This window comes from Branchiostoma floridae, chromosome 16, assembly GCF_000003815.2.
Source record: "Branchiostoma floridae strain S238N-H82 chromosome 16, Bfl_VNyyK, whole genome shotgun sequence".
NCBI classification, from domain to species: Eukaryota; Metazoa; Chordata; class Leptocardii; order Amphioxiformes; family Branchiostomatidae; genus Branchiostoma; species Branchiostoma floridae.
In genome coordinates, this window is record NC_049994.1 from 18,049,786 (window position 1) to 18,074,754 (window position 24,969).

The 24,969-nt window shown below is 40.8% G+C and overlaps 5 protein-coding genes across 5 annotated transcripts in view; all 5 read left to right on the plus strand.

Annotated features, from left to right (window-relative positions):
* Nucleotides 1-9,264, plus strand: part of LOC118403760 (gastrula zinc finger protein XlCGF57.1-like) — a 13,310-nt gene extending 4,046 nt beyond the window's left edge. The window contains exon 2 of the mRNA XM_035802559.1: nucleotides 6,766-9,264. Coding sequence (XP_035658452.1) covers nucleotides 6,776-8,509 — 1,734 coding nt within the window. The 5' untranslated portion in view covers nucleotides 6,766-6,775 and the 3' untranslated portion in view covers nucleotides 8,510-9,264. The remainder of the gene's footprint in view (nucleotides 1-6,765) is intronic.
* On the plus strand, nucleotides 868-5,022 carry LOC118403757 (zinc finger protein 260-like). Its single transcript, XM_035802555.1, has 2 exons — nucleotides 868-941; nucleotides 1,914-5,022. The coding sequence occupies exon 2, from the start codon at nucleotides 1,921-1,923 to the stop codon at nucleotides 4,264-4,266; it is 2,346 nt and encodes a 781-aa protein (XP_035658448.1). The 5' UTR covers nucleotides 868-941; nucleotides 1,914-1,920; the 3' UTR covers nucleotides 4,267-5,022.
* Nucleotides 9,265-16,450: 7,186 nt separating the features above from the next.
* LOC118403783 (protein krueppel-like) lies at nucleotides 16,451-24,963 on the plus strand. Its single transcript, XM_035802584.1, has 2 exons — nucleotides 16,451-17,164; nucleotides 24,277-24,963. The coding sequence occupies exon 1, from the start codon at nucleotides 16,531-16,533 to the stop codon at nucleotides 16,861-16,863; it is 333 nt and encodes a 110-aa protein (XP_035658477.1). The 5' UTR covers nucleotides 16,451-16,530; the 3' UTR covers nucleotides 16,864-17,164; nucleotides 24,277-24,963.
* On the plus strand, nucleotides 18,534-20,679 carry LOC118403046 (zinc finger protein 239-like). The gene is made up of 3 exons (XM_035801483.1): nucleotides 18,534-18,659; nucleotides 19,126-20,232; nucleotides 20,676-20,679. The coding sequence occupies exons 1-3, from the start codon at nucleotides 18,586-18,588 to the stop codon at nucleotides 20,677-20,679; spliced, it is 1,185 nt and encodes a 394-aa protein (XP_035657376.1). The 5' UTR covers nucleotides 18,534-18,585.
* On the plus strand, nucleotides 21,718-24,963 carry LOC118403768 (zinc finger protein 271-like). Its single transcript, XM_035802569.1, has 2 exons — nucleotides 21,718-21,866; nucleotides 22,495-24,963. Exon 2 carries the CDS (start codon nucleotides 22,827-22,829, stop codon nucleotides 24,030-24,032), a length of 1,206 nt encoding a protein of 401 aa, XP_035658462.1. The 5' UTR covers nucleotides 21,718-21,866; nucleotides 22,495-22,826; the 3' UTR covers nucleotides 24,033-24,963.
* Nucleotides 24,964-24,969: the final 6 nt, after the last annotated feature.

Sequence of the window (24,969 nt, forward strand, 5' to 3'; positions counted from 1 at the left end):
TAACTGATATGTTTGTAATGGCTAGATATGGAGTTTCATAGAATGTTTTTTGAAACTTGTTCATTGTTTTGGGATTATTTCCTGTGTGGCTAGTTCAGGAGAAAACTTTTGTTAAAGCACACCCACCTCACTGTCTGTAGTGCTAACACAACAGAATACAAGATTAAGCAGCATCGACTGTCTCCGTCTGATTCCACTACATAGAGCAAAACTTAATAGTACAGTTTGTAACAGAATGTGATACAGAATCAAGTTGAATAAGATTCAATTCCTTATCCATTATGGTTACAACAATTTTCATCAATCAATGACTGCTTTTTGTAAAGGAACAGTACATACCTTCCAAATTTTCGATGTCTACCAGTACATCATCGTCAGGGGAATGACCTAGTCTCAGTTCTCGCGAGAGAGCACGAGACTAGGTCAGGCTTGCGTGGATCATCTGCCCCCTCCCCCCCGCCTCCTTGCGGAGAAGGGGTAGGTAGCGCTTATCCATTATGTAGAAACTTTAAATCAACAATCAGGAGAACTATGCCCCCCCTATGTAGACTGTACGAAATAATGTCTTGTTCTGCAATGTTTTTAAGCAAAGCCTTTCGCACAGCAAAAACAACCTACAACAGTACGAAAATCAGAAACTTGTTTTATCCATTTTCCTAGATGAGCTCGATATCCTCTAAGCGCTGATTACACCCATGAACAGAATTTAGATCTGAATCTATTGGTTAGAGATTGGCTATCATACTAAACATAAGGCAAAACGGTAGAACCTCACACTGACGCTTTGTAACATGTTGGCGGGAGTCAAGTATCTTGAGAATCAGGTGAAAAAATTTGAACTTTGACCCGGAATAGTTCACCTCTGACCCCTCGCTGCGACGAAAGCAGAAAGCAGCTCGACTCCCGGTTTACGCGAGGAGAAAACCCGTCTTAGGAAGCAGATAAGGCTTAACAGCGAGCAGTCAGGTATTTTGATGTTGAGCGTAAGAGTTTGAGGTCCTTTCTGTGGAGAAAAACGGAAGTAATATGATAGTTTGTAGGAGATTTCTGTATTTGAATATGGTAGAAATGAAGGGGGAGGGGGGCGAAACCAAACATTCGTGAGACCCTCATTACCTCCGCACGTCGTGTAGGAGGAAAGGTGGTCGTTTTGGAGGGTTTGAATGGGGTTTTGGATGATAGAAATTATACGTAGTGTAATGTAAGGGCGTTAAATGGTTTGTAAAGCTCACATGTGGGAATACCCCAATGTGACCTTTGGAAGCAAGGAATGACGTATCTAAGTTGAGGGTGGCCTGCTTTACCCTGTCTCATTGTTGCAAGTTATAAGGGACAATTTTAAGTTGTATCATCTAATTTTAGCTTTGTTTATGAATTTGAATTTAGTGTAGCAGTAGTGTCAGATAAGACAGTAATAGAGTAACTAATCTCAAAACTTTCAACCTTTCTCATTCTGCAAGTGTCTCCCAGAATGTGTTGTGTTCGTATTTATAAGATTAGCTGAATACAATTGTAAAGCTTGTCAATAGTAATATCAGCTAATTGACTATAATAAAGCATACAAAGCATACAAACTATATACTGCATATAAGTACCAATTCATTTACGTTTTCTTTCCATTCAGGGTAGAATTAATTCTAGTTTATACAAGAAATATTCTGAGCGAGATTGACTGGTTGATGACTGATTATAATAGCTAACAGGAAAATTATAACAACTTGCTCTAGCCGAGAGAATTATCGGTTGAGAAAACAATATTTCTTTTTTTTCCACAAACCATTTCTAGATTTGGTTGAGCTGCTATGCAGTAGGTGAAAATTATTTGATCAAGTTGTAACACAAAATAGTTTGTTTTCTATGAATTTTCAATATCATTATGATTGAAACAATTTCTTCTTGTTTTTTCTTATTAGGCTGCACATGGCAATGGCAGGACAAGTGTCTCCCACCGATGTGGATGATGGGTCTCCCACCGGGGTTCCCAAGATTGACTGTGCCAGCAAATCAAGCAATGGTGACGACCAGACGACAGCACAAAAAGTCCGCGTGAAGATTGCTAGTGAGCATACAGGAGAAAAGCGCTACAAGTGTGACCGCTGTGACTATTCTGCAGCATGGAAATCCAACTTAAACCGTCATCTAGCAACTCACACCGGAGACAAACCCTACATGTGTGGGGAGTGTGGGTATAGGACAACTCAAAAGTCTGAATTATCTAGACATATGAGAACCCATACAGGGGAAAAACCCTACATGTGTGACCAGTGTGACTATTTTGCAGCAGATAAATCCAATTTGGACAAACATTTAGCGAAGCATACCGGGGACAAGCCCTACATGTGTAGGGAGTGTGGGTACAGGGCAGCTCATAAGGCTGCATTGGCGAAACATATGAGAACCCATACTGGTGAAAACCCCTACAAGTGTGACGAGTGTGACTATTCGGCAGCAATGAAATCCAGTTTGGACAATCATGTAGCATCAAAACACACCGGAGACAAACCCTACATGTGTGGGGAGTGCGGGTACAGAACAGCTAAAAAATCTCACTTATCCCAACACATGAGAATCCATACTGGAGAAAAACCATACAAGTGTGACAAGTGCGACTATTCAGCTGCACAGAAAGGCAGTCTGGACAGCCATATAGCATTAAAACACACTGGCGAGAAACCCAACATGTGTGGGGAGTGTGGGTACAGCACAACTTACAAGTCTGACTTATCCCAACATATGAGAACTCATACTGGAGAAAACCCCTACAAGTGTGATCAATGCGAGTATTCTGCAGCAAAGAAATCCACTTTGGTTACTCATCAAGCAACACACACCGGGGACAAACCCTACATGTGTGATGAGTGTGAGTACAGGGCGGCTCAAAAGTCTGACTTCGTCAAACATATGAGAACTCACACAGGAGAAAAACCCTACAAGTGTGACCAGTGTGACTATTGTACAGGAGTGAAAGGCAATTTGGTCAGACATGTTAGAACAAAACACGCCGGTGATAAACTCTACCTGTTTGGTGATTGTGGGTACAGGGCGACTCAAAAGTCTACTTTAATCCACACTGGAGAAAAACCCTACAAATGTGACCAGTACGACTATTCTGCTGCACAGAAACCCCACCTCGACCACCAGTTGGCATTGAAACACACTGGTGAGAAACCCTACATGTGTGGGGAGTGTGGGTACAGGACAATTCAAAATTCTCTGTTATCCAGACATATAAGAATCCACACAGGAGAAAAACCCTACAAGTGTGACCATTGTGACTATTCTGCAGCACAGAAAAGCAGTTTGGACAACCATATAGTAGCAAAACACAGTGGTGAGAAACCATACATGTGTGGAGAGTGTGGATACAGGGCGGCTAGAAAGCACCACTTAACCCAACATATGAGAACCCACACAGGAGAAAAACCCTACAACTGTGACAAGTGCGACTATTCTACATCACAAAAGATCAATTTGGTTACCCATCAAGCAACACATAACGGGGACAAACCCTACATGTGTGGGGAGTGTGGGTACAGAGCAGCTCAAAGGTCTAACTTATCCCGACACATGAGAACCCATACAGGAGAAAAACGCTACAAGTGTGACCAGTGCGACTATTCTGCAGCACAGAAATCGACTTTGGTCCAGCATAGCACACAACACACGGGTGAGAAACCCTACATGTGTGGGGAGTGTGGGTTCAGAACAGGTACAAAATCAAAGCTGTCAATACATATGCGAATCCATACTGGAGAGAAACCCTACAAGTGTGACCAGTGCGACTATTCTGCAGCACAGAAATCGACTTTGGTCCAGCATCGCACACAACACACAGGTGAGAAACCCTACATGTGTGGGGAGTGTGGGTTCAGAACAGCTACAAAATCAAAGCTGTCAATACATATGCGAATCCATACTGGAGAAAAACCCTACAAGTGTGACCAATGTGACTATTCTGCAGCAGAGAAATCAAGTTTGAACAAACATTTAGCAAATCACACCGGCGAGAAACCCTACATGTGTGGGGAGTGCGGTTTTAGGACCACTCGGAAGTTTGTATTGTCGGCACATATGAGAACCCACACAGGAGAAAAACCCTACAGGTGTGATCAGTGTGACTATTCTACAGGAGACAAAGGCAATTTGGTTAGACATGTTAGAACAAAACACAATGGTGAGAAACCCTACATGTGCGGGGAGTGTGGCTACAGGACAACTCGGAAGTCAACCTTGTCCAAACACATGAGAACCCATACAAGAGAATGACCGAACAAGGGTAATTCGCTTGACAGTTACTAAATCGTCTGTTGATAAAGTTTTTTCCAGTAGTTCACTAATATGCGATATGTGACTGAATTTTGATCTGAAACATCCGTGGAAACAGATGACGAACCGGCTTTGCGGAGAGCCTGGATACAAGTGACCCTTCTGGAAACTGAGGGTGCTGCCGCCCTGGATATTGTGAGACTCTCGCTAAGAGAAGTCACGTGGACTTGAAATGTGATCCTGTATATGGAACTCGGCTTGATTATTCTAGACTTCTCATGTTTATGAATTGAAAGTCCACTGTTAAACAGAGAATTATAGAATGACTTGATAGTTTCTCATAGGATAAGATGATAGATGCTTTTTTTCAAATAGGGAACTATTTGTCCAAAGCAGGTTAATGCATCAAATTAGTTTTTGTTACTTTGTTACATATCTAACATTTGTACTGACGTAATTGTACATATGTAGTTTTGTAGAATCGTTTTTGAAACTTATTTCTTGTTTTCTGATAGTTCCTGACCCTGTTGTTAGAGGAGGAGACTTTACACTTGAATTCGTATTACTTAATTCGTACCCTCTAATCTATGTATTACTATGGTAAGTTTAAAATGTGCGTATTTTATTCGAAACAATATAATATACTCCATGAAGCTGTGTGAGAATTGAGAAGTAACACAACATCTGGCACCACCACCCGTGGAATGCCCACCCCACTGTCTGTGGTGTTAACGTAACAAAATACACGATTTAGCTGCATGCACTGTCGCCTTCTGATTCCACAACAAAGACAACACTTAGTATGACAGAGGTATGAATATTAAGTATGCTCCATGAAGCTGTGTGAGAATTGAGAAGTAACACAACCTCTGGCACCACCCGTGGAATGCCCACCCCACTGTCTGTAGTGTTAACGCAATAAAATACAAGGTTAAGCAGCATCTACTGTCTCCGTCTGATTCCACAGCAAGACATAAACAAAATATTACAGTATGAAATTGATGTGTGATTAGCATCAGGCTGAACGACATTCTTTTCTTTATTAGTTATGTGTAAACTTTAAATCAACAATCTAGTTCACCTGTAAAACAGAACTACGTTTCCTCTGTTTATAGAAACCCAGTAAAATGGAAGACGTTGCGCCATCTTTGATGCGATGAAACATTTTCTTGTTCTGCCCATGCCAGAATGAAAGGCGTACCTCCTACAGGAAAAAAAAATCCAACAGTATGAAAATCAGGAGACTAGAATAACATTTGTTTTTTTTTTACTTTTTCCCTAGACTAGCTCAATATCCTCTAAGTGCTAATTGATCATGTTAATATGCGTCACGCCCCTCACCCATGTACAAAATTTGGATCTGAATCTATTGGTGAGATTCGCAATCATACTAAAGATAAAGCAAAGCGGCCGAACCTCAGACTGAGGACTTAGCATGACGCTTTGTAACGTGTTGGCGGGAGTCAAATATCTTGAGGATCAGGAGAACAAGTTTGACCTTTGACACGCAGTAGTTAACCTCTGACCCCTAGCTGCGACGATAGAAGAAAGCAGCTCGACTTCCTGTTGATGCGACCAGAAAAACCGTCAAAGAAAGCAGGTAAGAGCTGATGGCGAGCAATCAAGTATTTTGATATGGAGCGTAAAAGTTATAGGTCATTTTTGTGGGAGAAAACCAGAGAAATATGAAAGTTTATAGGACATTTCTGGATATGAAAATGGTGGAATCGCACAGGGGGAGGGGGGCGAGACCAAACTTGCCCCGTCATCACCTCCATACGTCATACAGCAGGGAGGTGACAGTTTTAGAGGGTATGGAGTGATACCTAAGACCATATAAGGGCATTTAATGGTTTGTAAGTGGCACGTGGAAACATCCGGAAGTGACCTTTGAACTAGTTAGGAAGGGGGCCGGGATGATGGTTCGGACAGTGTCATTTTTTCAGGTTGTTGTATCATCTATTATTTTGGCTTTTCCAATTTCTTAAATCTACTACAACAATAACAGTGTTGGTAAAATTTTATTGATAAGAACAGGAAGTTCAATAGGTGATCTATAGATGCATAATTCTTTATCTGTAATTTGCATATCCCAATATCTTATCCCAATATATATTTATCCCTATAATCACTAGCTAGCAAAGGTCAAGTTTTCTAGGAAAAGCGAAGTATTCACAAATAGTTGGTCCGAAGCTGTGTGGCCATATTAAATAACTACAATTAAACGAAACGTTTTGTGGGGGATAAAGAATTATATACCGCCTCATCTTTTGAACATCATGAGTGAATGTATTCTTACTGACGTGACAACTCTAAAAGACTTGCAGGTGATTTTTTAGTAACCTGTTGGATTCTTGAAAGATAGGAAAATCAACGGTTCCTTTTACTATGAACGCGCCTAAGCTATTGTGTGGTATAAGTGTATGGTCATATAACACTTTCCGGTACTTTCTTTAGATATATACGATGACTTTTGTAATTCTTTCTTCATTTTCTCAGTAGGTTGGACATGGAAACGACTAAGCAAGGGTCTCCCACCGGAGTGGATCAGAAATGCTATGATGGGTCTCTCACCGGAGTTCCCCACTTTGACTGCCAGAGCAAAATAAGGAATGCTGGAAACCACACGGCAGCACAAAACGCCAACATCAATAACGCTGGTGATAAACTCTTCATGTATGGGGAATGTGGGTACCGGGCAGTTCAAAAGTCTAAGCTATCCAGACATATGAGAACCCACACAGGAGAAAAACCCTACAAGTGTGACCAGTGTGACTATTCTGCTGCACGGAAAGCCTATTTAGACCAGCATCGCACAAGACACACCGGTGAGAAACCCTACATGTGCGGTGAGTGCGGATACAGGACAGCAACAAAGTCCATTTTGGCTAAACATATGAAAATTCATACAGGGGAAAGGCCCTTTAAGTGTGACCAGTGCAACTATGCTACATCACATAAGCCCAATTTGGACAGGCACATAGCAGCAAAACACGGTGGTGAAAAACACTTTAAGTGTGACCAGTGTGACTATTCTGCAACACAAAAGTACCACCTTGGCAACCATATAGCAACAAAGCACACTGATGATAAACCCTACATGTGTGGGGAGTGTGGGTACAGAACAGTTGAAAAGTCTAAGTTATCCCGACATATGAGAGCCCATACAGGTGAAAAACCCTACATGTGTGACCAATGCGAATATTCTACAGCATGGAAACACCATTTGGTCCAGCATCGCACAAAACACACAGGTGAGAAACCCTACATGTGTGGGGAGTGTGGATTCAGGACAGCTCTAAAGTCTACCTTATCCACACATATGAAAATCCACACTGGAGAAAACCCCCACAAGTGTGACCAGTGTGACTATGCTGCAGCACTGAAAGCCACTTTGGACAATCATATAGCATCACAACACACTGGTGAGCGACCCTACAAGTGTGGTGAGTGTGGATATAGGACAGTTCAAAAGTCAAAGTTATCCAGACATATGAGAACCCACACAGGTGAAAAACCCTACAAGTGCGACCAGTGTGACTACTCTGCTGCACGGAAATCCGTTTTGGACCAGCATCGCACAAAACATACGGGTGAGAAACCCTACATGTGTGGGGAGTGTGGATACAGGGCGGCTCAAAAGTCTGACTTATCCCGACACATGAGAACCCATACTGGAGAGAAACCCTACAAGTGTAAACAGTGTGACTATTCTGCAGCAGAGAAATCAAGTTTGAACAAACATTTAGCAAAGCACACCGGCGAGAAACCCTACATGTGTGGGGAGTGTGGATATAGGACAGCTCAAAGGTCTACTTTGTCTAAACACATGAGAACCCATACTGGAGAGAAACCCTACAAGTGTAACCAGTGTGACTATTCTGCAGCACACAAAAACAGTTTAGACAACCATATAGCAGCAAAGCACAGTGGTGAGAAACCCTACATGTGTGATCAGTGTGACTACTCTGCAGTACAAAAGGCCACTCTGGACAAACATATAGCGGCAAAACACACTGGAGAGAAACCCAACATGTGTGGGGAGTGCGGGTACAGGACAGCTATAAAGTCCATTTTGGCTAAACATATGAAAATTCATACAGGGGAAAGGCCCTTCAAGTGTGACCAGTGCAACTATGCTACATCACATAAGCCCAATTTGGACAGGCACATAGCAACAAAACACGGTGGTGAGAAACCCAAGGTCAAGGTCACTGCTCTGCGATGTGTGACTGAAAGTTGATTTGAGACATCCGTAAAAACTGATGACGAACCGGCTTTAAGGAAACAGGATAAGCGACAACCCTGGCGACCCTTCCGGACATTGAGGATGCTTTCCACGTGACTATTGTGAGACTCTCACTTAAAGAAGCCAGGTGGAACTGAAATGTGAAATTACTTAGCTTGATAACTTTTAACTTCTTATGTTGGTGATAGTCCACTGTGTAAGACTTATAGGAATTACTCGATAGATGCGCAAAGGTAAGTTCGAAGTTTGCTGTGTTTTTTTCAAATAGGTTACTTTGTTATATATCTTACATTGCTACAGTTATGAAATAATATTTTGTCTTCTTACTTGAATATGTTCTGTTTGGGACATGTCTTGTAGGTAGAATTATACAATGAGTTGATCGATGCGCACAGGATAACTTGAAACATGTTTACGATAGTATTGTAGAATAACTTGATAGATACTCATAGGATAAGTTGATAGATGTTTTCAAATAGACAAGTGTTTGTCCAAAGCAAGTTAAGGCATCGAATTAGTTTTTGTTACTTTGTTATATGCCTAATATTTGTATCGTAAGAAATAATACTTTGTTAACTTACTGTGGGTACATTCTATTTTATAAAATGTCTATCTAACCTGTAGTGAATCCCAGCAAAAGAAAATAATCCACCACATAAAAACAGTGGTCTCGATAAAATGATTTTTACTGGTGTTTGTCAACTAACCTGCAAGGTGATCAAGTGTAATGATAATAAAGGATTGAATTGTTCACTGTGTTAAATATCTGTTCGATATGTAGATATGTAGAATCGTTTTTGAAACTTGTTAATCGTTTTTTGATAATTCATTTTGTTATAGTTAAGGAGGAAACATTACACTTGAGTTTGTATTATGAAACTCGTACCCTCTAATCTATGTATTACTAAGTATAGTCCATCATGAATATGAAGTATACTCCATAAAGCTGTGTGAGAATTTAGAAGTAACACAACCTCTGGCACCACCCGTGGAATTCCACCCGCTGTCTGTAGTGCTATAAACGCAATAGAATACAAAGTTTAACATCGTCTACTGTCTCCGTCTGATTCCACAACAAGATACAACACTTGGTATGACAGTTTACAACAGAGTTGTGATACAGATGTTAAATTAAATGAAATTCGATTCTTATCTATTTTTTTTGGAATCTCTAACACAACAATGGAGTTCGCTCATGTACATCAGTTCGCCCGTGCAGCAGAACTGCGTTTCCTCTACTAATAGAAACCCAATGTAGACAAACGGGATACCTTTCGTGATATAGTCTAAGACAACATGAAAAATAGGAGACGAGAATAGTTTTTGATTACGTTTTTCCAAAACTGGTTCAATATACTCTTTATCATATATAAGTGCTTAAATATGATAAAGCTAATTGATCATGTTTATATGCCTCACGACATAATCTCCAAGCAGATCCACGGTGGCGTAATATAGTATCAAACCCACTCCGGGGCCCATTTGACTCCTTGGCCAGCTTTGATACTATCTTATGGCACCGTAGGATCTGCTTGGAGATTATCACGGCACTCACCCATAATCGACACTCGAATCTATTGGTGAGTGATGGGCCATCATAATAATGTGTTAAATGTGAGATAAAGGGTAGAACTGTAACAGTGGGGGTTCAAGTACTCATATAGCGCAAACCGACCTTTCCAAATGGCGGTAGGCTTTTGGCTGAATCGGTTACGCTTGCTAGGTTTGTGATCTGACGGTCCGGGTTCGATTCCCAGGAGTCAGGATATTTGTATGTATTGTTCCTTTCTGTTCTACTCGCCCTTCGGAACCTTTCAGAACCTCGGACTAAGAACGAAGCATGGTACTTTTTAACGTGTTGGCGGGAGTCAAATATGTTGGTAATCAGGAGACCATATTCACCTTTGACCTACCCCCTTCACCTGTGACCCCTCGTTGCGACGGAAGCACTAGCAACCCGAGCGCCTGATTTTACGTGAGGAGAAAAACGTCATAGGAAGCAGGTAAGGCTTAATAGCGAGCAGTCAAGTATAATGATACCTAGCGGAAGAGTTTGAGGTCATTTCTGTGGAATAAAAAGTGTAGAAAGTTGATGGTGGTTAGTACATTTCTAGATATGAACATGGTAGACAATGAAGGGGGAGGGGGGCGCAACCAAACATGCGTGCGACCCTCATTCCTCATTACGTATCTACTACGTAACGTGGCTGTTTTAGGAAATATTTAGCCTTTTTGGAGGACATGCAATGTTATCTAATGCCATGTAAGGCAGTTATTGTTTTTTTGTAAAGCACACGTGTTTGAGAGAGAGAGAGAGAGAGAGAATGGTTTTGTTTATTGACATATTCACATAATTTAATGCCTCGAAGTAACGTTTAAAAGGCAGGCATACTGAAGTACTGTAAATGCAGAAATGTTCGCGGTGGATTAATGTTCGCGGTTTTCACGATGGCCACTTTACCGCGAACATTTTTCTATAACGGTATTAGACTGCAGACTATGGTGTTACCGCGAAATTAAAACCACCGCGAAAAGCCTATTTTCCCGCTACCGCGAAATTAAATCCCCGCGAACTTAGATGCATTTACGGTATATCAAGCCAGGGGAAGAGTGGGGCTGTTTTTATAGCTCGTTGCAGATTGTAGGGAAAGCTATCGTTTTATATCATCTGTAAGCTATTTACTATTAGATTTTCTTTATTGAATGTGTTGTGTCTATCAAATTTGAATTTAAATAATTAAGAAGAAAGCTGAAGAAAGTGACAATGATGCTACAATATCATCTTTGTTGTAACTTATATACATTTTCGTATCCTTCATGGGTGTGAACAGACGGTATCTGTTACATACAATAGTATCATCAGGCAAAGGCCCAGCAATTACTTATTGGCCCTTGGATAGAACTATTTCCAGACAACTCACTGGCCTCAGTTTGTACCACTCCGCCAGACCACAACACAACAGTATCTAAACTCTGAAATTTCTACCTAGCTTTATCATTCTGCTAGTGTCTTCCAGAACCATACTGTACCAATTTCATTGCTAATTTTCCCTGCCATTTTCCTTGATTTTGGGGTAGAATTGCATGATTCTATTTAATGTGATTATTATAAGGAAGGTTTTATTAAAGTGAGATTGGCGGTTTGAGTGATTCACAGTAAGGTCTGACAGGGATTTCACCAGACTTAAATAGTCGTGCTTAGAAAATTATCACAAGTGGAGAAAGCAACACTTCTTTTCTCACAACACACGCCAGAATGAAGTTGAGTTATAACACAATAGTTATCTGATCAGGTTATAACACAGTCTATTTTCAATATCATGATGACTTAGAAAAAAATCACTTTGTTTTCTCTCTTTATTTTCTCATTCGGTTAGACATGGCAACGGTGGCACACGAGTCTCACACTGGAGTAGGGCAGAACCGCTGTGATGGGTCTCCCGCCGAGGTTTCTCAGACTGCCTGTGACAGCAAATCAAGCGATGCTGAAGACCAGACGGCAGCACAGAAAGTCAACTTAAAAAACGCTGGTGTGAAACCCTTCATGTGTGGGGAATGTGGGTATCGGGCAGTTCATTGGTCTAAGTTATCCCGGCATATGAGAATCCATACTGGAGAAAAACCATACAAATGTGACCAGTGTGACTATTCTGCTGCAGAAAAGGGTAGCTTGGCTACTCATCAAGCAACACATACCGGGGACAAACCCTACATGTGTGGGGAGTGTGGCTACAGAGCGGCTCAAAAGTCTAAGTTATCCAGACATATGAGAATCCATACTGGAGAAAAACCCTACAAGTGTGATCAGTGCGACTATTCTGCATCACGGAAATCCTACCTGAAGCACCATATGGCAGCAAAGCACACTGGCGAGAAACCCTACATGTGTGGGGAGTGTGGGTATAGGACAGTCCAAAGGTCTGAGTTATCCATACATATGAGAACCCATACAGGAGAAAAACCTTACAAGTGTGACCAGTGCGACTATTCTGCAGCAGTGAAAGTCAATTTGAACAACCACATAGCAGCAAAACACACTGGTGACAAACCCTTCATGTGCGGGGAGTGTGGGTACAGGACGACTACAAAATCTACGTTATCCATACATATGCGAATCCATACTGGAGAAAAACCCTACAAGTCACAGCACGAAAACAACTTTTTAAGCAAAGTTTCAGAGATACGTATAAAGCCCTTAAAGGCGGAGAAATATTTCAGCAGATTTTAAGATCTATTAAAGGCATCGGAAACATACATTTGGCATTTACGGAAGATTTCAGCGTTTGTAAATCTAACTTAATTTGTTGTGTTTCTTTACGTGAATTTTACATGTATTTTAGTATGCCGAAGAGACAACTTAAATGTCTCAAAAATATTTTCTGTCAAAACGGACAAATACCGTTTCTCTAGATCTGTTACAAAATACATGTTAACCGGCTAAGTCAAATGTAATAAGCCTTTGTCTGGTGTTAGATAAAACATTGCGTCATCTGTTTTATAACAGTCAAAACTGAAAATTATTGCGCTTTCTGGTACAAAATGTTATGTTTATACCTCAGCAAATACAAATACAATACAATACAAAGTCAAATACAATAATCTTCTGTGTATCTTAGCTATTCCGAAAGCATTTGACGTATTCAAACTTTCTGTGCGCAAGGTTTAATTCGAACAGGGGAGAACCTCTCACGGTTAGCTTATATGCGCTATTTTACGTTATATGAGATGTTGCGTATACCATGGTCAATATTGACCGAAGGATGCCATATATATAATTTATTTCGAACCGTCATTTACGCAAAGAAGGGAAGACCTCCCCCGTTAATATATTTGCTAAGCCGTATATGAAATGTTGCGTATTTCATTTGAACATACGACATGTTTAATTTTTGAATCCGCGCAGTTTCAGCGAACTAGGGGAGACCTCCCCCGTTTAGCTTATATGTTGCCAAAACGTATATGAAATGTTGCGTAATTCTTTTGAACATACGACATGTTTAATATTTGAATCCGCACAGTTTAAGCGAACTAGGGGAGACCTCCCCCGTTTAGCTTTTATGCTGCCAAAACGTATATGAAATGTTGCGTATTTCTGTAAAACATACAAGTTTAATCTTTGAATCCGCGCAGTTTAAGCGAACTAGGGGAGACCTCCCCCGTTTAGCTTATATGTTGCCAAAACGTATATGAAATGTTGCGTATTTCTGTAAAACATACGACATGTTTAATATTCGAATCCGCACAGTTTAAGCGAACTAAGGGAGACCTCCCCCCGTTTAGCTTATATGCTGCCAAAACGTATATGAAATGTTGCGTATTTCTGTAAAACATACAACAAGTTAAATCTTGGAATCCGCGCAGTTTAAGCGAACTAGGGGAGACCTCCCCCGTTTAGCTTTTATGTTGTCAAGACGTATATGAAATGTTGCGTATTTCTGTAAAACATACAACAAGTTAAATCTTGGAATCCGCGCAGTTTAAGCGAACTAGGGGAGACCTCCCCCGTTTAGCTTTTATGTTGTCAAGACGTATATGAAATGTTGCGTATTTCTGTAAAACATACAACAAGTTAAATCTTGGAATCCGCGCAGTTTAAGCGAACTAGGGGAGACCTCCCCTGTTTAGCTTATATGCTGCCAAAACGTATATGAAATGTTGCGTAATTCTGTTGAACATACAACAAGTTTAATCTTTGAATCCGCGCAGTTTTAAGCGAACTAGGGGAGACCTCCCCCGTTTAGTTTATATGCTGCCAAAACGTATATGAAATGTTGCGTATTTCTGTAAAACATACGACATATTTAATCTTTGAATCCGCGCAGTTTAAGCGAACTAGGGGAGACCTCCCCCGTTAACGTTTAGCTTATATGTTGCCAAGACGTATATGAAATGTTGCGTATTTCTGTTGAACATACGACATGTTTAATCTTTGAATCCGCGTAGCTTAAGCAAACTTGGGGGTACTACCCCCGTTTTATCTATTAGCTAACACCGTCTCAAAGGTTTTATGAAACGGTGCCTTTTTCTGCTGAACATACGGCATGTTTGAAGCGCAGTTTATGCGAACAGGAGGAGACCATTTCCTTTTTATTTTATACCGCATATATGTTCTGAAATTCCAGGGTCTAAATCAGGGTGAGGTTTTCTTTGTGGCATGCATGTTGACACTCGAGCTAAGAGACGGTAGAAATCCCGACTACTGCTATGAATATCTCCGCGACTCAACCTCTGCTTGAAGAATAAGGATGTAGTAGGTATACCGTTTTGTGCAGTGAGTTGTGTTTTCTCTATAAAACGGCAAGCAGTTCTTACTACAGGTAAATGTACGAAATATGTTTATTTCTTTATCTACAAGCAAGCGTCGAGAAAGAACAGTTTGTGCACACAGGCGGTGTCTTCTCGTGTTGCTCGTGTTTGTTTGGGCAGGCAAGATGTAAATTTATTCAGCGTTATTTCGTACTCGCCATGGTGCGCACGCCTCCGTCCGTCCAAGGAGGTTGAACTTCCTTGGTCCGTCTGTGGCACAGCTGTGTCATGTGATAGGATGTATCCAATGGCAGAAAAGAGTGGGGGGTTCAAATTTACGGGCCATACGTACGACAAGGAGCGGTTATTTTCCAGGCGTTCATTTTTGAAGAGAAGTATTGAAGAAAGTTTGGGCCTGCTCTAGCCCGCAAGTTGTGGCCGCAACACCGCTTTTACCGCCTAGGACCCCCGGTGACGGAATTTGACTCAAAGATACGAGGTGGCTATCATTCTGTACAAGCTGTTGTTGTTGGAAATCGACACAGAATGGAAATCACGGCCCTTGCACCATCCGGATTAATAGAAGCCGACACTGCAAGCTGAACATGTTTCGCGTTCACAGAATCCAGGACCATCCAACAACACGAGTCATATCGGCCACTACTCTAGGATACTCTAGATCTTACCGGATTCTTATTCCTGTGGTGACCAGATGGAACTGTACATGTGTGCTCTTTTTAACTTACGCCGAGACGCTTCACCCGACACTGGAAATGGGACTGTGGGCTGCTGCACGGAACTGCGCAACCGTTGTGATTGTTTCAACTGCCGACTACATCAGAATGAAAGGCCACAAATACCTAGTAGTCTGTAGGTTTTTTTTTACTTTTCCATGTAATATTTTCTCGTAATTCAATAAAATTTTAAAGTTTCATCCATTGTATTTTCTTGCTTTGAAATCTGCTAATGATTATTCTCCTAAAATGGCACTTATCCACACCTTAATGCACACGTATATGAGACGTACAGAGGGAACTTTAAACATGTCTTAAGGGTGTTTTGGTACGTATTTATGACAACTTTAAGCTGCTAAAAAGAAAAATATAGACACATTAAATCCTCTTAATTCACACGTATATGAGACGTAAATAGGCTTTAGATCAAATAAACGTGAAGTTTAAACATGTCTTAAGGGCGTTTTAATAAGTATTTATGGCAAATTTAAGCTGCTGAAAAGGCACCTAAACACACGTTATAATCCACTTAATGAACACGTATATGAGACGTAAACAGGCTTTAAATCAAATAAACGTGAAGTTTAAACAAGTCTTAAGGGCGTTATAATAGGTATTTATGGCAAATTTAAGCTGCTGAAAAGGCACCTAAACACACGTTATAATCCACTTAATGCACACGTATATGAGACGTAAATAGGCTTTAGATCAAATAAACGTGAACTTTAAACAAGTTTTAAGGGGGTTTTAAAAATCATTTACGACATCTTTAAATTGCTGAAAGATAACGGGAAAACCGGAAAATAAGGACTAACACGGACCTACAGAAAGACCACTTAAAGGCAATATTTACGTACTCGTATAAGTGGTGAATAGATCCGTAAAGGAGGAAAATACGTCAACATTACGCATGGTTTCAGCATCCTTAAATACCGTTTTTCGTGCCGTGAGTGTGACCAGTGTGACTATTCTGCAACACAAAAGGCCACTCTGGACAACCACATAGCAGCACAACACACCGTTGAGAAACCCAACATGTGTGGGGAGTGTGGGTACAGGACAAGTCGAAAATTTGCCTTAACCAGACACATGAGAACCCATGCAGGAGAAAAACCCTACAAGTGTGGGGAGTGTGGATACAGGACAGTTCAAAAGTCTCACTTATCCCGACATATGAGAACCCATGCAGGGGAAAAACCCTACAAGTGTGACCAGTGTGACTATTCTGCAGCACAGAAAGTCCATTTGGACCTCCATGTGGCGGCAAAACATACCGGTGAGAAACCCTACATGTGTGAGAAGTGTGGGTACAGGACAGTTCGAATGTCTGACTTGTCTAAACATATGGAAATCCATATTGGAGAATGAACAAGCAAATGAAACCAGCACGACAGTTACTAAATCCTTTTTCGACCACCATATCGCAAAACACACTACATAGAAAAACAAGCTGGGTATTCAGTGTCACAAATCTGAGCTGTGGACGCATTGAACTCTGATGAGAGACAGCCATATAATCTGATCCCGGATTTGTGGACAGTCTGGATACAGGACTAGTGACAGTTCGGCCCTGTGCGGCTCTTTAAAACATTAAGGGTGCTTCTCACAGTACTTCTACAATATGACTATTGTCAGACTGTTACCGAGAGAAGCCATGTGGACTTGAAAGGTGATCCTAAAGGTGAAAATTAGCTTGATCATTTTAACCCTCATGTTGATGAAAGTCCACTGTTTTAGGTAGAAGCATAGAATGACTTCATAGATGCTCATAGGATCCGTTTATAGATGTTTGTAAATAGTGTTTGTCCAAAGCAAGTTAAGGCATATTGAATTGTTTCTTTTTGTTACTTTGTTATATATTTAAAATTTCTACCGTAATGTAATAATATGTTGTCCACTTTCTTTGAATATAGTCTGTTTTGAAAATGTGTAACCTTTAGTGAATACCAGCTTAAGACAATAAGTGGCGCTGAAATGTTTTTACTGTTTGACAACTAACCTGCAAGCTGATCGCTGAAGGAATAGCAATGATAATTTATTGATTGCAGTTCCAATCTCCAAATACGTAGCAGCACTGTAACACACTGAATTGCGTATTCAGGCATTAAAACAAACACACAGGTACATTAAAACTCAACATAGTAAAGTAAAGAAAAGTTCAGTAATGAAAAGTATATTAATGAGACTAACATGTATGACTGAAGTGCACACTATGGTAGAAATGTGTAATAGTAGATTTGTAGTTTCATAGAATAGTTTTTGAAACTTGTTCATTGTTGATTATTCCTGTTGTTATTGTTGAGGAGGAAACTTTACACTTGAGTTCGTATTACTTAATTCGTACCCTTTAATCTATGCATTACTATGGTAGTATAGTCCATCATGAATATCAATTTTAAAAGGTACTTATTTTATTCGAGAAAGTATGCTCCATGAAGCTGTGAATTGAGAAGTAACACAACCTCCTGCACCACCATCCGTGGAATGCCAACCCCGCTGTCTGCTAACACAAAGGAATACAAGGTTTAGCAGCATCTACTGTCTCCGTCTGATTCCACTACATAGAACAAAACTTAATAGTACAATTTGTAACAGAATGTGATACAGAATCAAGTTGATATTCAATTCCTTATCTATTATGTATAAACTTTAAATCAACAATCGAGTGCCCTGTACAGGAGATCTATGCTCCCTCTATTTGTAGACTGTACGAATTAATGTCTTGTTCTGCGCAGCGAACAATGATTTTTAAGCAAAGCCTTTCGAGCAGCAAAAACAACCCCCAACAGTACGAAAATCAGGAAACTAGAAAGAATAAGATTTGTTTCATGCGTTTTTTCCCCTAGATTAGCTCAATATCCTCTAAGTGCTCATTGATGTGCATATGTTAATATGCCTCACGGCCCTCATCCATGAACTAATTTTGGATCTGAATCTATTGGTGAGAGACTGGCCATCATACTAAAGATAAGGCAAAGCGGTCTAACATCGACTGAGCACTTAACATGACGTTTCGTAACGTGTTGGTGGAAGTCAAATATCTGGGATATCAGGAGAACTTATTCACCTTTGACCCGTACCGCTTTACCTATGACCCCTCGGCAAAAGAAGAAACCAGCTCGATCCCCGGTTTACGCGAGGAGAAAACTCGGCATAGGAAGAAGGTAAGACTTAATAGAAAGCAGCCAGGTATTCCTATATGAGCGTAAGAGTTTCAAGTTATTTTCGTGGAAGAAAAGCGGAGAAATATGATAATATATAGGGCATTTCTGGATATGAATATGGTGGCAATGAAGGGGGAGGGGGGCGAAACCGCCGCACGTTAAAGTAGTATAGGTAGGGGGCAACGTGGTCGTTTTTGGATATAAATACAAAATAAAATAGCTTTTTGGGGGACATGATTCTATCTAATAGAACTGGTTGAGTGACTGTAGGGGCTGACAGGGATTTGTGACATTAATAATAGTCGAGTTAGAAAATTGTCACAAGTGGAGAAAGCAACATTCCTTTTCTCAGAGACACGTCGGAAATGAGTTATAACACAATAGTTATCTGATCAAGTTATAACAATCTATTTTCAACATCATGATCATGATGACTTAGAAAATAATCTCTTTATTTTCTCATTAGGTTAGACATGGCAACGACAGGACCAGGGTCTCACACTGGAGTAGAGCGGAACCGCTGTGATGGGTCTCCCGCCGAGGTTTGTCAGATTGCCTGTGGCAGCAAATCAAGCGATGCTGAAGACCAGACAGCAGCACAGAAAGTCAACTTAAAAAACGCTGGTGAGAAACCCTTCATGTGTGGGGAATGTGGGTATCGGGCAGTTCATTGGTCTAAGTTATCCCGGCATATGAGAATCCATACTGGAGAAAAACCCAACAAGTGTGACCAGTGCGACTATTCTGCTGCAGAAAGGGGTAGCTTGGCTACTTATCAAGCAACACATACCGGGGACAAACCCTACATGTGTGGGGAGTGTGGGTACAGAGCGGCTCAGAAGTCTAAGTTATCCAGACATATGAGAATCCATACTGGAGAAAAACCCTACAAGTGTGATCAGTGCGACTATTCTGCATCACGGAAATACTACCTGAAGCACCATATGGCAGCAAAGCACACTGGCGAGAAACCCTACATGTGCGGTGAGTGTGGATATAGGACAGTCCAAAGGTCTGAGTTATCCATACATATGAGAACCCATACAGGAGAAAAACCTTACAAGTGTGACCAGTGCGACTATTCTGCAGCAGTGAAAGTCAATTTGAACAACCACATAGCAGCAAAACACACTGGTGACAAACCCTTCATGTGCGGGGAGTGTGGGTACAGGACGACTACAAAATCTACGTTATCCATACATATGCGAATCCATACTGGAGAAAAACCCTACAAGTGTGACCAGTGTGACTATTCTGCAACACAAAAGGCCACTCTGGACAACCACATAGCAGCACAACACACCGTTGAGAAACCCTACATGTGTGGGGAGTGTGGGTGCAGGACAAGTCGAAAATTTGCCTTAACCAGACACATGAGAACCCATGCAGGAGAAAAACCGTACAAGTGTGGGGTGTGTGGATACAGGACAGTTCAAAAGTCTCACTTATCCCGACATATGAGAACCCATGCAGGGGAAAAACCATACAAGTGTGACCAGTGTGACTATTCTGCAGCACAGAAAGTCCATTTGGATCTCCATGTGGCAGCAAAACATACCGGTGAGAAACATGTGTGAGAAGTGTGGGTACAGGACAGCTCGAAAGTCTGACTTGTCTAAACATATGGAAATCCATATTGGAGAATGAACAAGCAAATGAAACCAGCATGACAGTTACTAAATCCTTTTTCGACCACCATATCGCAAAACACACTACATAGAAAAACAAGCTGGGTATTCAGTGTCACAAATCTGAGCTGTGGACGCATTGAACTCTGATGAGAGACAGCCATATAAGCTGATCCCGGATTTGTGGAGAGTCTGGATACAGGACTAGTGACAGTTCGGCCCTGTGCGGCTCTTTAAAACATTAAGGGTGCTTCTCACAGTACTTCTACAATATGACTATTGTCAGACTTTTACCGAGAGAAGCCATGTGGACTTGAAAGGTGATCCTAAAGGTGAAAATTAGATTGATCATTTTAACCCCCATGTTGACGAAAGTCCACTGTTTTAGGTAGTAGTATTGAATGACTTGATAGTTGCTCATATGATCCGTTATTAGATGTTTGTAAATATGCAAGTGTTTGTCCAAAGCAAGTTAAGGCATATTGAATTGCTTCTTTTTGTTACTTTGTTATATATTTAAAATTTCTACCGTAATGTAATAATATGTTGTCCACTTTCTTTGAATATAGTCTGTTTTGAAAATGTGTAACCTTTAGTGAATACCAGCTTAAGACAATAAGTGGTCTCGGTGAAATGATTTTTGCTGTTTGTCAACTAACCTGCAAGCTGATCGGTGAAGGAATAGTAATGATAGTTTATTGATTCCAATCTCTATATACATGACAGCGCGGAATTGTGTATTCAGGCTTTAAAACACACATTAGGTACATGAAAACTTAACATAGTAAAGTAATACAAAGTAACGTAATGAGACTTACATGTATGAATGAAGTATGCACTGTGGTAGAAATGTGTAATGGTAGATATGTAGTTTCATAGAATCGTTTTGAAACTTGTTAATTTTTTTCGGATTATTCCTATTGTCTTTGTTCAGGAGAAAACTTTTGTTAAAGAATACCCACCCCACTGTCTGTAGTGCTAACACAACAGAATACATGATTAAGCAGCATCGACTGTCTCCGTCTGATTCCTCTACATAGAACAAAACTTGATAGTACAATTTGTAACAGAATGTGATACAGAATCAAGTTGATATTCAATTCTTTATCCATTATGTATAAACTTTAAATCAACAATCGAGTGCCCTGTACAGGAGAACTATGCCCCCCCTATTTGTAGACTGTACGAATTAATGTCTTGTTCTGCAATGTTTTTAAGCCAAGCTTTTCGCATAGGAAAAACAACCTATAACAGTACGAAAATCAGAAACTTGTTTTTATCCGTTTTCCTAGACGAGCTCGATATCCTCTAACCGCTGATTACACCCATGAACAAAATTTGGATCTGAATCTATTGGTGGGAGATTGGCTATCATACTAAACATAATGATAGAACCTCAGACTGAGGACTTTGTATGACGCTTTGTAACATGTTGGCGGGAGTCAAATATCTTGAGAATCAGGTGAAGGAATTTCACCTTTGACCCGGAATAGTTCACCTCTGACCCCTCGCTACGACGAAACCAGAAAGCAGCCCGAGTCCAGGTTTACGCGAGGAGAAAAACCGTCATAGGAAGCTGGTAAGACTTAACAGCGAGCAGTCAGGTTTTCTGATGTTGAGCGTAACAGTTTAAGATCATTTCCGTGGAGAAAAAGACGAAGTAATATGCTAGTTTGTAGGAGATTTCTTTATGTGAATATCGGTAGAAATAAAGGGGGAGGGGGGCGAAACCAAGCAAACGTGTCGCCCTCATTACCTCCGCACGTAGTGTAGGATGCAAAATGGCCGCTTTGGAACATATAAATGGCCTTTTGGAGAAAATGGTATGCATTGTCATGGAAGGCCATCTGCTGTTAAGATTTCCCCCAGTTTCTCCCCCACTGCATCTGTCGCGATCGTGTACATCCTCCAATTTCCGTGCCATTTCGGGATAAAATGAACTGTAGTCGATATAAGAAAGGTTCTAAGCGATATCAATGGATTGAATGACTTTATTTGGGGTATTGTAACAACTTAATGATGTAACAACTTACTCTAGAATATAAAATGATAAAAAGTTGAGAAATCAAAATTCTATTCGCAAAAAAATCGAAATTTGATTGGGTTGTTAAGCAGTAGAATTGTGAAATTATCTGATCAAATTATAGCTCCGTGTAGTTTTTCTATCAATTCTAATATTATGATGACATCTAACCTTGTCTTATTAGGCTGAACATGGCAACGTCATGGCATGGGTCTCTCATCGAAGTAGAACAAAATTGCTGGAATGAGTCTCCCACCGGGGTTTTCCTGTTGGACTTCAACCCCACATCAAGCAATGCTGAAGACCAGGCAGCAGACCAAAAGGTCAACTTGAACACTGCTAGTCACGTAAGTGAGCAGGCAGGAGACAAACCATACAATTGTGATCGCTGTGACTTTTCTACATCATGGAAATCTCACTTGGACCGTCATCTAGCAATTCACTCTGGAGAAAAGCACTACATGTGTGGGGAGTGTGGGTACAGGACAACTAAAAAAATCTAACTTAGTACAGCATATGAGAATCCATACAGGAGAAAAACCCTACAAGTGTGACCAGTGCGACTATTCTACAGCATGGAAAACCCATTTAGTCGAGCATCGCACAAAACACACTGGCGAGCAACCCTATATGTGTGGGGAGTGTGGCTACAGGACAGGTTATAAATCTAGCTTGTCCAAACATATGAGAATCCATACAGGTGAAAAACCCTACAAGTGTGACCAGTGCGACTATTCTGCAGCACGGAAATCCGATTTGGTTCAGCATCGCACAAAACACACGGGTGAAAACCCCTATATGTGTGGGGAGTGCGGATATAGGACAGTTCAAAAGTCTAAGTTATCCATACATATGAGAATCCATACTGGAGAAAAACCCTACAAGTGTGACCAGTACGACTATTCTGCATCTCGAAAACCCCATCTTGAACATCATATTGCAGGAAAGCACACCGGTAGGAAACCCTTCATGTGTGGGGAGTGTGGGTACAGGGCGGCTCATACATCTAAGCTATCAATACATATGCGAACCCATACTGGAGAAAAACCCTACAAGTGTGACCAGTGTGACTATGCTGCATCACGGAAACACCATTTGGACGAGCATCGCACAAAACACACGGACGACAAACCCTACATGTGTGGAGAGTGTGGGTACAGGACAGCTCGGAAGTCTGACTTATCCAAACATATGAGAATCCATTCAGATGAAAAACCCTACAAGTGTGACCAGTGCGACTATTCTGCAACACGGAAAGTCAATTTAGGTATCCATCAAACAACACATACAGGGGACAAACCCTACATGTGTGGGGAGTGTGGGTACAGAGCAGCTACAAGGTGTACGTTATCCAAACATATGAGAACCCACACAGGAGAAAAACCCTACAAGTGTGAGCAGTGTGACTATTCTGCAGCACAGAAGCCCCACCTGGACTACCATATGGCAGCGAAGCACACCGGTGAGAAACCCTTCATGTGTGGGGAGTGTGGGTACAGGACAGCTCAAAAGTCCACCTTATCCCAACACATGAGAACCCATACAGGAGAAAAACCCCACAAGTGTGACCAGTGTGACTATTCTGCAACACAGAAATCAAGTTTGAACAAACATTTAGCAAAACACACCGGCGAGAAACCATACATGTGTGGAGATTGTGGGTTTAGGACAGCTTGGAAGTCAACCTTGTCCAAGCACATGAGAACCCATACAAGGGAATGACTAAATAAGGATAATTCGTTTTTTTTTTTTGCAGTTCTTTACAAAACACATGAAAAAAACACAGTGTGGTCAAGGTCACTACTCTGCGATGTGTGACTGAAATTTGATCTGAGACATAAAAACTGATGACGAACCGGCTTTGCGGAGAGCCTGGATACAGGACAAGTGACAGATTATCCCTGTGCGGCTATCCCGGAAATCAAGGGTGCTTCTCATCTGATTATCTATAGTGTGGACTTGAAAGGTGATGCTGCATGAGAAACGTATCTTAAACTTCTCAAGTTGATGTATCGAAATTCTACTGTTTAAGGTAGAATTATTGATAGATGACTTGATAGATGCGCATAGGATAAGTAGATAGACATTTTCAGATAGGCTGTCCAAAGCATGGACTTTGGACGATATATAACAAAGTATCAAAAACTAATGGTTTGTTATATACATGTGTATCTAACATTTGTACCGTTTTGAAATGATATTTTCTCTACTTGCTTTGCATATATACTGTTTTAGAAACAGTCTAACCTGTAGTGAATACTAAAAGAAAATAAGCGACCACACAAAAGCAGTGGTCTCGGTGAAATGATTTTACTGCTGTTTGTCAGCTAACCTGCAATGTGATCGAGAAATGAAGGAGTAGAAATGTAATATGGTAGATATGTAGTTTTATAGAATAGTTTTTTTTACAAACTTGTTGTTTTCTGATAATTCCTGTTATTATTGTTAAGGAGGAAACTTTACACTTGAGTTCGTTTTATCTAACTCGTACCCTCTAATCTATGTATTACTAAGTTAGTATAGTCCATCATTAATATGAAGTATACTCCATGAAGCTGTGTGAGAATTTAGAAGTAACACAACCTCTGGCACCACCACCCGTGGAATACCAACCCCACTGTCTGTAGTGCTAACTCAATAGAATACAAGATTTAGCAGC

Excerpts from the sequence above, each read along its gene's own strand:
- LOC118403757 (XM_035802555.1), top strand. The coding sequence starts at position 1,921 with ATGGCAATGGCAGGACAAGTGTCTCCCACCGATGTGGATGATGGGTCT.
- LOC118403783 (XM_035802584.1), top strand. The coding sequence starts at position 16,531 with ATGTGTGGGGAGTGTGGGTACAGGACAAGTCGAAAATTTGCCTTAACC.
- LOC118403046 (XM_035801483.1), top strand. The coding sequence starts at position 18,586 with ATGACCCCTCGGCAAAAGAAGAAACCAGCTCGATCCCCGGTTTACGCG. Across the intron at positions 18,660-19,125 it reads AAACTCGGCATAGGAAGAAG|GTTAGACATGGCAACGACAG; the intron begins GTAAGACTTAAT and ends TTTTCTCATTAG.
- LOC118403768 (XM_035802569.1), top strand. The coding sequence starts at position 22,827 with ATGAGAATCCATACAGGAGAAAAACCCTACAAGTGTGACCAGTGCGAC.